At 48.1% G+C, this 14,871-nt stretch overlaps 1 protein-coding gene across 5 annotated transcripts in view; it reads right to left on the bottom strand.

The window, feature by feature from the left end:
* KDM2B (lysine demethylase 2B) overlaps nucleotides 1–14,871 on the bottom strand; it is a 106,075-nt gene that overhangs the window by 14,805 nt on the left and 76,399 nt on the right. For all 5 annotated transcript variants that reach the window (XM_056504610.1, XM_056504609.1, XM_056504613.1 and 2 more), the window contains one exon: nucleotides 1,339–1,563. In XM_056504610.1, the coding sequence (XP_056360585.1) occupies nucleotides 1,339–1,563 (225 nt within the window). The remainder of the gene's footprint in view (nucleotides 1–1,338; nucleotides 1,564–14,871) is intronic.

Here is a 14,871-nt window from a genome sequence, read left to right on the forward strand (position 1 = left end):
ATGATTTCACTATTTCTTGCCCTTGGAGAATAATAAATTCTTCATCCATGCTGTTCAATTCATGCCACACTCCAGGAAATCAAGTGTTCAAAGAAAAGACACTTGAGCTGCAAAAGCACTCTGCAGAAAGGTGGATATTCCGTGTACTTTACTGAAAGATCCAGCGGCGCTGAACCCAATCCTCAGTGTCAGGAACAGTGCAGAGCCTGGTACAGGACATGGAGTGAGCTGCCAGGAGCACCTACTGGAAATCTTAAGTGCTTATCAGTTTTTTTATTAGTGTCAGGTGAAGTCATTTAATCCCTCCACCTTGGTCATCTCTTAAGAATTAAAAGAAAAACCCCCAAATATTAAGTGAAGGGAACTGTAATGAGAGAAATCAGTATAGATAGGGTGATATTTCAGTTATGAATAAACAACATTCCTTTCCTTAAAAATACAACAACAAAAGAAAACCAAACCCATAACAACAGCACAAACAAGTCCTTCTAAAGAATTAAAATAAAAACTAAAGCTGATTTTTAGCCTTGAACAGAGTAACTGCAGACATGAGACCTGAGAGGAAGCTCCACAAGTCAGCATGGCAACTGGAGATTCAAAAGCTGCTCGAACAACTTAATGGCAGATTAATCTGTCAATATTTGTTAAATAGAAAGCTAACACTAGTGACTCAAGAAGCTCCTCAGTAACGTATCACAGAAGCCCAGGAAACAACTGCCTGCTCACCCAGCTCTGATGCTCTTTCCCTGACAGCCATTTCCAGTCCCTAAGGAAGACAAGATCCTGCACTGATGGCTCTCTGCCTCATCCAGATCAGACCCTCTGCTCTATGCCAAAGTAAGAGCAAACAAACTGAAATTCAGATGAAGGGGAGCCTGGGGCTGGGGTCCTCAACACCAAAATCTTGGAGGCTGCCAGTTGAGGATTTCTCACACCTAATTTATGTAGATAACATGGCAAAGATGATTGCAGGGCAGCTTTTCTCAGGAAACTCCAACATCCAAACCAAACACACCTCTACGTCCTTTGAACCAGAACTTCCCACTCCTCCCCTTTTCCCCAGATCCCAGAGTTTGAGGGTGATTTGAGTGCTGATTTTTGATGTACTCACATCCTCTACTTCTATACTGCTAAAAGGAAAGCTGTCCTGTCAAGTTTTAGTGGCATTCTGGTTTAAGATTTGGGGAGGATGAGAAGCCCTGGGTAAGAAGGGATCTAAGCTAGGAGGGCAGGAATGACACGTTTTTGTCTGCTGCACTTTAGAGATGACTCCAAGCAGAGCTCACAGCCCCACACCTGGTGACCCAGGAGCCATGGCTGCAGGCCAGGCACACTTACAGCGATGCACTGCCTCATGATGCAGGACTGCTTCATCCTGCCGGGCCCCCCGAACTTCTTCATGTCCTTGCAGAAGTGGCACTCTCCGCACTCGGTCCGCAGACACGCCTCGCACTTGCGGCATCGCGTCCGGCGCCGCCGCGCCCCCGCCGTGCTCCGGTTGGCCGCGAGCTTCACCGCCGAGGCAGCGCCCAGCTTCCCCTTGGGCCGCCCCACCGCCCTGTTCTGGAAGAGACACACACACACACAGGGTCAGCGGCAGCCCCAGCTCCCGCTGAGCTCTGGCAGAACGACCGGCGCTATCAGAGCTGTGCACACACAGCAACGCTCAGCGGAGATACGCCATCGCTCCTGGACATAAAGGAGCTCCATCGCCTTCCAAGGAAGGATGTGCTGCAAAAACACAGAAGCCAGGACACAAATCAGAGATCCCAAAGCCAGAGCAAGCCCATTTCAACAGGAGGGCAGGGAAAACGCATTTAGGCACAGCTCAGAACAAGTCCCAAGTGAGGTGCTTGGCTTAGGACAATAGATCATCTGTGCCAGTGCTGAGCTCTGGGCTAGAGATATCTTAGATCTGTGCTAAGGTTAAGCCAGAAGGACTTCCTCTGCTAAACCCAAGGAGCAGCAAAAGTGAGTTGGTGGTTAGGTACTTCAGAGAAACACTCAGCCAATGGCTCAAGCCCCCAGTCATATCCCTAAAAAAAAAGTCAGGAGAGTATGAACTACTGCCAAGCAATAAAGTAGGAAATAAAACACAAATGCTACAAAACCCTTCCAAGGTAGCTCCCCTCCTATCCAACACTAGCAAGTGCTCAAAAATAGAACACCAACTGATGATGTGCAAAGGCTAAAAAGGGCATCCCAGGTCTAGATTTCAATGACCTTTAAGACAGAAACTAAAGGAGTGTGAAAAGATTTGAAATTATTAGGTTAACTGCAATATATTCACTCTGGACATCCAAATTCAGTGTTCTCATTAGAAACTCCCTGTTATACACAAGAACTTACAGCTCAAGCCAAAAATCACTAAATACCATGTAATTGTATGGGGCTAATTATGCAAGAATTGACTTGGCTCATACTGACCCCTGACAGCTTTCTCCATAAAGATGATAATAACAGGACTGCAAAGTTCATCTGGTTTAACATTTCTACAACTCTTCTATTTTCTGCACATCTCAGCGTATGATCAACAAACCACCCAGTTTCACTTTCTGTTCCTGTTGAATTCTGGGCAATCACCAGGGCAGGGGCAGCTTGGCTATAAGGAGCCATGCAGAAATTCCACCAGAGCTTTTAAAAGGAAAGATATGGAAACACTGCACTTGTACAGAAGTTTCCCCAAGTGTCCTGCTGTACAACCCTGAGGAGCAGCCACACTGGAGTGTATTTATCTTCCTCACAGCTGACTTAGCAAAGCCCCAGTGACTTTCTCTAAGCTGCAGAGAAGTGCTGATATTTTAACAGCCTCCATCCTAGGAATCTCAAGTGCCGGGAGAGCGAAGAAGTCAGGAGCTAGACCCCTTAAGCTCTCTCCTGCAGACTGACTATCATTACTGAGGTGGCAGAAAACACTACTTAGACCATGGTGTTGCAGAGATTTCTGCAAAGTTCTCAACTGCACTCCTCCAGAACAGATTTTGTGCAGGTTGAATCTCACCGCGCTGTGTGAGCACAGACGAGCTCAGCTTCCTTCCCATCGGCAACCGCAGCAGCCGCCTGGATTTCAGATCAATGTCAGACACTCTAAAGAATAAATATTTACCTTCTAGACCAACTTTCCAGCCTCTCAAGGATAAAGTCAGCTCTGGCAGGACTGGCTTAGAGGCAACCTAGATAAGAGATAATTTTCTTCCTCAGCATGAATCACTCCTCCATTCTATTAGAATCTCCTTCAGCTAGGAAGGGAGGCGAGACACGAACCAAAGGCTGGATATCAGCAGGAACAAGTTAAACCAAAACATGCACAACAACCTTGGCAGCTCCCCTTGGACAACAGCACATGGAAGATTCTGTAGGAGCACCTGACTCCTTCCTACTGGGAAGCAACATGATTATATTTGAGGCAAACAACAGCTATGACACCGTGAGAATGCTGTTTTTAAATGCTTTCAAGGAAAAATCAAACTCTGTACTTTTCCAGCTGAAAGACAACTCCTGCTTCTGCCACAGTAATACGAGCCAAGTCCTAATTCTGAGGACAACAGTTTAAAGTGCAGGACACTGCAAAGATGCTAAGTGATAAAAAGGCATCACTTGAACACAGAATTTGAGAATCCTAAAAAGCCCACAAAAGCAGGAAGGTGAAAGTACAGGAACAAGACTGAAGTCAGACCACACCACACAACTCAGATTTTCTTCCAGACACCACCAGAACACAGCAGAGGTGCAAATCTCCATCTCACTGTATAGAACACTTCTTGCCTACCCAAACCTCTTCACTGCTCGTTAGCAAATTGTACTAGCTGGGTTTGTACTAATTTACCAACCAACCAATCCTCAATCCAAGCCACGTTTTCACTCCAGGATGTCTTTTCACTCCAAGATGTCGCAGCCAGCAAGGCTAAAGAGGCCTTGCAGGAATTCCCATTCGTATCTAGTTTCAAGGGGCTCCAAAAGTGGTCGCTTAAAAACCTCCACAGAAGAAAATCTGGCCTGTGGGTTCCTCCCAGAAAGGGGCTGGGATTCAAGGGGGTAGAAGGAGCCTCCAACATGGCTTGGGGTTTATTTAGCACATGGCAGACAGCCAGATAAATTCCAGGTCGATGTTAGTGAGGAGATGCTAGAGGATTTCCAGCTCAAACTTCAGTTTTACAATATAGCAGCCCTAGTAATGGGACTGTGTAAAATCTCCCTCACAGCTCCTATCCCCACCTCTGTCCTGCCACTTGGCACCCTCCCAGCACAACTCCATGGATTTGTCTTGCAAATACCGAGCACATGGCAGGGGATGGCAGCACTCCTTGCCCTGGGTTTACCACAGTGGCCAGCAAACAGCAGCTCCACCGCCTGAGGCTCAGGACTGGATGTCACACCCAGCCCTGCTCCAGGTTCCAGGCTGACACAGTCTCACTCCTGTGGAGGAGATCCCACCATCTCCTTTCCCAAGGAGCTGCAACCCTCAAGCACAGCCTGGGACTGATGACTCTGCAGCCCCCCACAGCCACCTCTGAGAACCATCAAGGAAACAAAGATTGTACCAAACTTGAAGATTTTTCTCCCCCTTAAACCTTACAACAGAGCTGAGACAGAGCCTCCCTGGAATACCAGCCACCCACTATATTCTCCAGCATCTCCACAAAAACTCATAACTTCTGTGGCCACAGCAAATCTTCAAAGGAGAGGCAGGAGGATGCTGAAGTGGTGACAGCCACTCTGCCAAGCTCTCAACAAAGGCAGAGCAAGCAGCTGCTGAAATGTATTAGGATTAATATCTTAAATCCGTATCTCTATTACACTGAAACCTAGAAAGCTGGTGGACTTGCACTGCCTTCTAGACATGCGAACAGGACACTCTGCTCGTTTGTTTCTTGGTTTTTGTTTATCTTCTTTTGTGGGATTATTTTTGTGCTCTCCCTATTACTAATGTGACACACAAAGGTAACTTGCTCCTGTTCCCAAAGCAGACACAGCACCTGGGCACTGGGGGTAAACGTGGCCCATCACATGTATTATCCTATGAACCACAAAACCATTTACAAGTCATCAAGTCGGGCTTACCCTCCCACACCACCGTGCTTATACATGCCCACTCCTCCAAAAGGAAACAGATTGCAGTGATTTTCTGAAGTGCTGGCCTCCTACCGACCCCCATCAAATTCACCAATTCAAATGCTGCTGCTGGACAGCAATTATGGGACTAGGTGGGGTGGTCTCCAGTAATTAAGAGTCTCTTAACAGGGCTGTGCAGATCTGGGAATAAGCTCAGGTACAACACCCAGTTCTAAACTAGCCCTAGGAAACGAGCTACCTGGAAGCCTCTGCTCAGAACATGAGTTTATCCTGGTAATGGACAAACATTTGGCTGCTGGGCAGTTTCTACTGCCTACTTACAGGTACCTCAGCACACTTTCACATGTCCCAGCCCTGCTTCAGCTGCCACTAAAAAACCACTAACCAGGGTCAGAAGGACCAGAGGCACTAAAAAAGAGCCTCTGCCCTGAGCACAACACTTACTGCAACAGAAACATAACCCTGATGGTTACAGCAGCACATTTCTAACCTTCACAATTACAAAGAACAACTCAAAAGACCTCGGGCAAACAAAAAATGCCATGAACATCAAGCTTTGGAGAAAACACTGTGAGAGCTATCAGCCATTAAACGCTTCATTAAATAGGTGCTGATGTTCCCCAGCTGCTGTCCCAACACCAACTGGGATCTGCTGGAGATGTCACCAGGCAGCTTCACACACAAACTCCTCTGCCCTGGAGAGGAAGATCATTGACCCTATGACCAAGTCCAGAAGGAGGAAGGTCCTGGTTCTCAAAGCAAGGCTGACTAAGTCTGCAGCCTAGAAACAAGTGGCTTTTACCTGGGCACGCTCTTATTCCACCACTCAGCTTCAGTGACCTGCTTGAAATGCCGACAGCAGCACCAAACCATTATTTCAGACTCAACATCTCCAAGAAAAGTCCAAAGAAGTGTGGGGCTGTTCTGAAGGGCTTCTCAGGGGGGCAGGTCAGAGAGACCCTGAAGCACTTCACTTCAACCAAGTACAATCTGAACAGCTCATGTAGTATCCACCGTGTTCATCTCCCCTGGACAAGATCTTTTATGTGTGCAAGGTGCTGTGCCACACAAATCTATCCCTTGCATTTGCAAGACAGCAGTGATTTCCTTCTGAAACACACGGACAAATTCTGATTATTCTCATTTACTGTAGTTTGACCATGTCCACGCAACCACAACAGCTCCCAAAGATGAGAATCCAGGACTTGGCCAGGTGCCAATCCTGAGCTTAGAGCTTTATGTGGCACTGCACCTCAGTGCAATTGTTTTAACAGAATTAGGATAGTGGATAAATACCACTTGTTTCTTTAGATGATCTGATAAATAAACACTAGGGGAAAATAATTTTTTACAGAAGCCACATGCATTAACCCACAGTTCATTACTGCTGTCACCTACAACACCACCCCTGCAGGGGGCTGGGTCATGGGCAACACTGGGCACTGTAGATACCCACAGGGTGGCACAGAAAAAGCGTCTGGTCAGTTGTGTCTTTGTCCTTTCCCACTGCACCAGAGGGGCATTTTTCCATCCAAACAGGGTGCAAGTTCTGGAGGACAAGACTCTCCTGAATGCTGCCCAGAGCAGTGAGCAGCACTGTCCCCTCCTGCTTCAGTGCCACATCCCTCTCCCAGCCTCCTTGAGCAGGGAGTTTTGGTGTTCCTGCTAACAAAGTGACAATTCCCAGCAGTGGTGCAGACCAGGTAACTCTACATTAACGCCACACACAGGGACTGGCCTTGGCTGCCTGGCAGGGTCAGCCTGTTACACTCACACTGCCAGGCACTACACAATCACAGAACTGTTAAGGCTGGAAAGACCTCGAAGATGGTCGAGTCCAACCATTAACACAGCACTGCCATGTTCACCACTAAACCATGTCCCCAAGTGCCACATCCACAAGTACTTTTAACTCTTCCAGAGACCACTTGTAGTTACACCACTTCCCCGAGGAGCCTGGGAATAATCACAACCAAGTCAACAGTTCTTCTGTATTAAACCCTTATGTCTGTTTAGCAATTAACAGAAACTCTTCTCAAAGGAAGAACTCAGAGGAAGAAGGAAGGACAGGATGATGTAACTGCAGGAATGCAGTGGGGCCAAGGAAGCAGCTAGAGTAAGAAAGCCAAAAAATCCCACTGATGCCAATAACATCCTTAAAAGTTGTATTAACTGAAAGGCACATGCCAACACCACAGATCACCTCTGACTAAAACCTATCTGCCCAAAAATCTGCACATGCAAACTCCAGGAGAGCTGTTTTCCTCTCACAGTGAGTGTTTACAGTTACATCACCCTCCTCCAGAATACTCCTGCTGGGGTGGAGGTGTCCTGCAAATCCAAGGTTCCTCATTAAACAGCAGCATCGGATGGAAAGGGAAGGCACTGGAACTTTTTCAATCCCAGCCATCCCAAATCAGCATTAATCGTCTCCAGATGTTCACTGCCACCATCTCCCTCCAGCTTATACCTACAAAATCCTCTTCTACCATACCCAAAGTAGCTCTTAGTGACCCTTCCAGGTGACCACACAGAGCTCCACTACTGAATCAGATTCGTTTCCCACAAGAAAATAGAAAGAAAATGAAAAAGTTTATACTTTTCAGGTTCATCTGGGTGTTAATGACACCCCAGCAGCTTTTCTGCCAACATATCAATGTTGTTTAGGGTGTGATAAACTGGCACATCAGTGCCAAGGCCAGTGCCCCTGTTTGTTTTCCTCTGGTGGTGAGGAGGCAGAAGTTAGGCCTGGAGGGTAGAATAAGATATATTGGCAAAAATATGCTTTGGGAGATAAGCTTTATCAAAAGTTGGAGCTCTTAAAAACAAAGGCACCAGTAAGTTCCACAGACTTGGGGCACAATGCAGCTTTTTTTACTGCTGCTTTGGGACAAATCCCCCTGCCCCATCCAGATGCAGTTTCCTCTGTTTACACAGTCAGAAATTGAATTTCTTCACACCAGGAGCGATACAGAAACCTGGTGGGCTGGGCAGGTGCTGCTCAGGACACAGCCCCAGCATCCACACACTTCCAAGCCCCCAGTGCTGCTGGCAACTACAAGTACAGTAAATCCTGTGTGCCCTGTGCTATGAAACCCCAGTCTTTTTGCCTTCTCAGTTTAGACACAGACCAGGGAATGAGGAATGAAAGTCAGCATAAAAAATGACAAAACCTGCAGCTTCTACCCCAGCATTAAAATTGTGCTGTTCAACTGCACCTTTAGAGGTGAAGCACCTGTTACATACAAGGGCTGTTGTTGCAGAAAAAGAAATGCAATATTGATTTGACATGTCCTGTGTAGAAAAATAGAGTAAGCAGACATTAAAGCAGGCCTGTATGAAAATACAGCTGGAGCTACATGAGGTGTTTTACCACTGGAACAGCTCTGAACAGAAAGGAAAACATTCCACAGGTCTTTGGTACATAGGTCACTGCATTATAGTTTAGGATCAGACCAAGACTCTTAAGAAAATCCAAAAGAAAGATTTCTGGTCTTGCATTAATTTTTGTTTTAAACTTTTAAGATACAAAAATGCTATGAAAGCCTCAGGTTTTAGAAGAGTTGAAGAATCCCAGAACATAACCAACTTTCCAGATTCATCCAGCAAGAACCAGTACCTCCAAGCAGTAGCAATTTCACAGCTGGTACAATACAGCTGAGACCAATCTGCTCTCCCAACCATTAGCTCTTTTTAAAAAGTGTGCAGTGATTGCACCAAGACACAGACAAAATGGAAAAGGCCTGGCATGAGAAAAAATTTAAGAAAAGAGCAGGACTGGGACATTTTAACTACTCTGTCTGGGAGCACAGCAGTAAACTCAGAAGCAGCACGGGCCTGCACAATCACACAACCCTCAGAATTAGGTAAAGGCTTAATAAAGTTACTCATCCAAACCTCACCTAAGGTTGTTGGACCGACACTGCACCAGGTCAGCGCTTGTGTCCCCCAAGGTTCCTGCACTGGATCTGCCATCCCTGGGGCGCTCCCAGGGCACACCACCACCCCCAACTCTTTTTTGGCCTCGTTTTCTCTGTGCAATTCTGAACCAAAACAAGGTAAAGTTGTTGAAAACAAGATGGGTTTTGGAAGATAGTCTCAACACCTGGACTACGTAGAAACTTGTCTCCAAAAACAAAATATCAGGCTATTTTAAAGAGCGCAACACCTTGAGTTATGAACAAAACTATCAAGTTTATGTTTAAATTGCATACACATGTTTAATACTATTCCTGGTGCATTTTTAATTGCTTAGGCAGTTCTTAGAGAGTAAAATAAGCAATCTAGAACATATGTTCTGGATTATTTTTCACAGATTACTTCATAAATTCAAAAAGTTTATTCTCCTTCCCCCATAGGGAAAAAAAAAAAAAAAAAAAAAAAAAAAGCCTTCAGAGAATAAACCCTGCAAGTATTAATAAAAGTTCTCTCTCCATTTCGGCACACATCCTTCTCTTTCTTCTACATCCCTCGTCCCTGGGAATGGAAAGGAGGCTTTGGCTATAAATCAAACCAAGACAAGGTAGCCAGGCTCAGCATCAGACTCTCCCCCAAGTCCCGCAGCCCTCTCAGCTATTTGAGGAATCTTAATAGGAAAAAAAATAACAATTCTGCCGCGGACAGGGCAGCCCCCGAGAGGCAACAAGCAGGCGCTCGCGGCGCGCTCGGGGCCCGGGGAGGTGCCGAAGTGGCGGTGCCCGGGGCGCCCGCGGCGGGCGAGGCCGAGCGCCCCGGGCCGGCCCGGCGGAGGCTCCGCGGCCCCGCCCGGCGCGGCCCCTCGGCGGGCGGCGCTGCCCCGGGGCCGCTCCCGACCCCACATTGTTCCCGTCCCCGCGGCCGGCGCGGCGCTGCCCGGCCCGGCCTCCTCCCCTCCCTTCCCGCTGCAAACTTCGCCGCCCGCCCCGGACCTGCTCCGGCCCCAGCTCGGGCCCCGGCCCCGGCTCGGGCTCCGGCTCCGACTCGTAGTCCTCCTCGTCGGCGCTCGCAGACATGGCCATGGCTCATGGTGGGCCCAGGCGGAGCCGAGCTGACATGGCTGGAGCGGCGCTGCTGGCGGAGCCCCGCTCCCCGCACACACACACACACATGCAGGAGGAGGAGGAGGAGGAAGGGGGGCCGTGCATATTCATGCCAGGCAGCCAGGAAGGGGCTGGCCCTGCCGGCACGGCCAATCGCGGGCCGCTTCCACACCACCGGCCTGCGGGGACAGCGGGCACCGCGCGGCCGGGGCACCGCGGCCGCCCCCCGCACACGGCGCGGCCGGCGACGGGGGCTCGGCCGCCCGGCCGGCAATTAGCCCCCCGCCGGTAATGAGCCCCGCGATGTGCCGAGGGCCGGCGGGGGCGGGCCGAGGCTCGGGTGTGCCGAGCGGCGCTGGGCGGGGAGGATGCGCGGCCGCCCGCGGGGCGCTCGGCGCTGCTCGGGCTGCTCAGACAAAGGAGACGCGCACAGACACACACACACACACACACACACACACAGAGACACACACACACACAGAGACACACACACGCAGCCCGCACCGCGGTACCTGCCCGCTCCCCTCCCGCGGCGCGGGGCGGGCCGGCGGCGGGCAGCCTCCATCCCTCGATCCCTCGGCGGGAGGAAGGCACCGAGCAAACTTCCAGATTGCGAGCGGCAGAACCAGCGCTGGGATGAGACGAGGAGACCCGGCTGGTGGAGCTGCTCGCATCTGGCCTCACGCTGCTCCTTGTGCAGGCACCCCCTCTTTACTTGCTCCCAGGGAACCATTTGTAGCCGTGCTCTGATCATCCTGCCCCGCTGCCGGGGTTTCACAATGAAATACCCTGCCCTCAGTGCCACACATCGGTCAGATGGGGACCTGTTCTGGATCCAAAGGGTCCAGGGCCAGCACCTTCACATGGCCACTGCCTTTGCCCTCCAGAACCTGAGGGTCACAGGCCTGTATCTGAGTGCCGGAGATTTAAATTTCCCATTGGATTTATGGGCCTGCTTTCAGGGGAAATCCCGATTCCATTCAAGTTGTTAGGATTTTGCCTCCGGCTCCTACGCCCACAACACAGAATTAAACATGAGATTAAATATTTGCATGTGCTGAGCAACCAAGAACCCATAAAGAAGCACATCTAATGGTCCTTGCATCAGGATTTTTGCCAAACTAGTTTCAGCTCGGTTCCTTGGTCTGAATTACCACACGGCACAACCACTTTGGGCAGTTCAGAAGAGGCAGCAACAGGCAAGAGCTGGCATGGGAGCAAGCAGCAACACAGCCCTTGTGACACCAGGATCCACAGAGCCTGGTCCCTCAAGTTTAAGAAACAAAACACAGTCAAACTTTAAACACAAATTTACAGGCAACTGCTGATAAAGCCACGTGAATCGTGTAATTATCCCCCTTCCTTATTTTCAGTACATTTAATATGCACTGTGTGTTTTTCTCCTGTGCTCTTGCCAACTCCAACTCAAATGATGGGTAGGTGATGGTGCTCTCCCCATCCTGCTCACCCACCATGCTGGGAGCAAAGCATTTCCTCCCAGCACATGATGGGGCTCCCAGACAGCGATGGGATGTGCTCAGCCTGTCTCCTCAGGTTTCTCTCTTCCCCCATTGTGCTCCTACACAACCGGGAGCAGGAGCAGACGAAAGCTGAGGCACGAAAGGCATGTGCCTAAGGCCTTGGCTTTCAGAATCACAAGGTAATATCAGAATCCAGTGTTTTCTGGAGGAGAAAGAAGGGGAGGGGGGGATGCATTTCATGACAGGCCTACAATGTTCTAAACCACGAGCAAGGAGGTGGCTACAGCCGTGTTTGTGGTGCCATAATACAGCTGGCCTGCAGCAGCAGCAGCAGCAGGAGGACAGATGACATTTGGAATGAAAATGCCTGGTCCCACACCTGCCTGTGGGCAGACCAAGTCTCCACTAGCCCAGTTCCCTGCAAGGCTCCCTGTAACCTGGCTCACACTTGTCTGACCCTCCGGCCTTTTGGCTCCGTAATCCAGACAGGAGAAAAAAATAACTTGTGACATCCCCCAAGGACAATCCACCAGTCACACCACAGCACAGTGTCATTCACAGCAAATTAAATCATGACAGAGATCATCCTACTCCTCTCAATCTGCAACGCATTCCACCACTCCTGATGTTGGCATTGGCTGCAGCAGGTTCCTTCCTATGAAACCCACACCAGCTCAGCCCTCAGCCAGCCCTGCCACCCGAGTGTGGCCACACTGCCCTTGCAACAGCACCACAAGTGACAAGTGAGCTCCAATTACTGAGCCTGAGTTAGGACAGAAGGCTCACACATGCCAAGATCTTGGAATGATTTCCAAACGCTAGGTAAACTTCGCCAAGGTGGTGTTAAAAAACCAGGATAGGGTATGATATAAAATAGCAAATTGGGAATCAGCAAGGGGGAAACAACACAATAAAATAATTTTTTCTGATTATAATTGCTCTCCAAAAACCTCATCCTGTACAAGAGCATTCAAAGGAATATTTAATACACAGAAGGAACTATTAAGAGAGCATTTTCCAGCTCAATTCTTTCAGCTTGTCTACACTAGAGAACACTAAATCACAACGAACAGTGAGCAACCCTTGTGTGAACAGCGTCTAGTTGCCCAGCCTAGTGGAGTTTACAACAGTTTAGAACACAAAATAAGCAGCAGTGACCCCAGTCCTGCCTGCAGTGGCAGAACTGTGTCCATACTTCAGCTTAGTGTGATACAGTTCAGTAATAAATAACATCCTTAATTACACTGCTGAATGAGCCATAGTGAAAACTGCATGAAAACAGACAGCACCTTCTATTTTGAACTGTTGCTTTGATTGCACCTCACCTGAAGTCATATATAAGTCTCATCAATATCATAATCTTCTCCACAGAAACCAATTATGTTGTCACAAACTGAGACAATAACCTCAAGCGAAGAATAAACAGCAGGAGCAGATGAGTGCCAAAGAACCAGATTTTATTCTCATGCAAATATCCTTAAGTAGTAAAACCAAGCTGGGGGAGGACGACTATAACCCCTGTGTTGTACTCACTCACTCCTGAGCATCTCCTGTACCAACAGATTGCAGCTGCTGCTGCCAGCTCTGAACAGGATCCGCGTTTTCCTATTACACACTAGAGTTTATGATGCTCAATAATGAAGTGGAATAAAGTTTTTTATGTGGCACAAACACACTTCTGATTTAACCTTCCCTTGAAACTTTTTATGCACCTTTACAGAGTATTATATTTAGCTGGTATTAGAAAGAAATATTTACACAGAAACAATTAGACCTCAAGCTGGTTGATATGCAAGTCCTTGAAAAAAGATGTTGTGATTTGAGCTGCTGCTGCTTTCTGTAGGCCAGCATGTATGTTTTTGGAAAGGAAACCCATTGAGATATTTATGAATCACAATTATTGACCTGTATCAGAATAAGAGAGTTACCTAGTAGCTTTCTAAGGTTCCTTGTTTTGGTGTAACTGTCCATTCACATGAAATACGATCTTAACTGTTGGGCCTGGGCAAATTTCATGATACTTTTCTCAAGAGTTTTAACCAATATTTCAGTTGTATTCTCAACACTAGTAGTGACAGTCTGACAGCCTAAATATCCACAATCTTCCTACTTCCCATCTACTTCATCTGAACTATGACATAGGAGTTGTCATCAGATGCACTGAGTATCTGTCACAATCTTTCAAATAAAGTCTGATTGATCAACCTTAGATCAAATAAAGTAACTCAAGATGAAATAATATTGACTGCTCCCTCCATGCTACTGCTCATACTTCCCTAGCCAGTGTCCAGCAGTGTTCAGGAGAACCAAAGGCGGCAAGGGCTGTACAAACACCTCCTGGAGGACACAGCCATGGGTATTGCAGCAGAGGAGCAGAACCAAACAAGAGCCCAGACAGAATGTGCTGACAGGAACTCACTCACTCATAAGCCTTAAACCCAAACAACCCTCCCCAAACCCCAACACTCTGTCATCTTATAAAAGTAATAAACAGGACTGCAGAATGGTGAAACATGGACTTCATCTATCACACAAGACAGACTCTTCTCTGCAGGAAGAGCCACGACATGACTGGGACTATGCACTGGGAAGTGAAGGAAATCCTGCCATGCTTCCTTCTTCCACAGAGCCTTATGGCACAAAGTGTTTCCACAGCACAGTTTGTGTCTCCAAGAGCCATGTTCTGGCAGTAAATGCAAAAACTAATGAAGGAGGTTCCTAAGCAGATAAGCAGTGACTGCCATGCTGTGGAGGAACATGCAAATAGATGTGGCTGAAAGAGTGGATTAACCGGAATAGGAAACCTGCTTTCCTGCAAGAGGCTCAGTGTGCTCTGACACACAGCACAGAATGCTGGGAGACAGTCAGCTCTGTCCAAAGTGTGGGCAGCAGCCTGAAAATCCAGAGAGCAAACCAAACACTTGGTAAGCAAAGGAAAAGCTCAAGTGCAGTTTGCCTATGAGGGCTCATTGCTCATTGTCGTCACCTACACACTTGACTTGGATTTGTGGGGAAACATCCAGGACTAACAACTGAACCACACTAGGCTAAGACTCACAGCTGCTTTCCTTTTATTGGAATCTACCCATATATTTTGCTATATTTGTTATTTTCAAAAAGGAGAGCACTGCTGTCCCTCTTCTCTCTGGTCCACTGGTGCCTGCAGAAAGTCCTGAAATTGAAACAAGTCCTCATTTATATTCTCAGCAGACTTTAATTTCAATGTGCTGTGCAACTAAGAGGAAGCCATATTCTTGGGGACAGAACATACAATTCCATTTTGCTCTGAAAAGTGCATG

This window comes from Oenanthe melanoleuca, chromosome 15 (assembly GCF_029582105.1).
Source record: "Oenanthe melanoleuca isolate GR-GAL-2019-014 chromosome 15, OMel1.0, whole genome shotgun sequence".
Lineage (NCBI taxonomy): Eukaryota > Metazoa > Chordata > Aves > Passeriformes > Muscicapidae > Oenanthe > Oenanthe melanoleuca.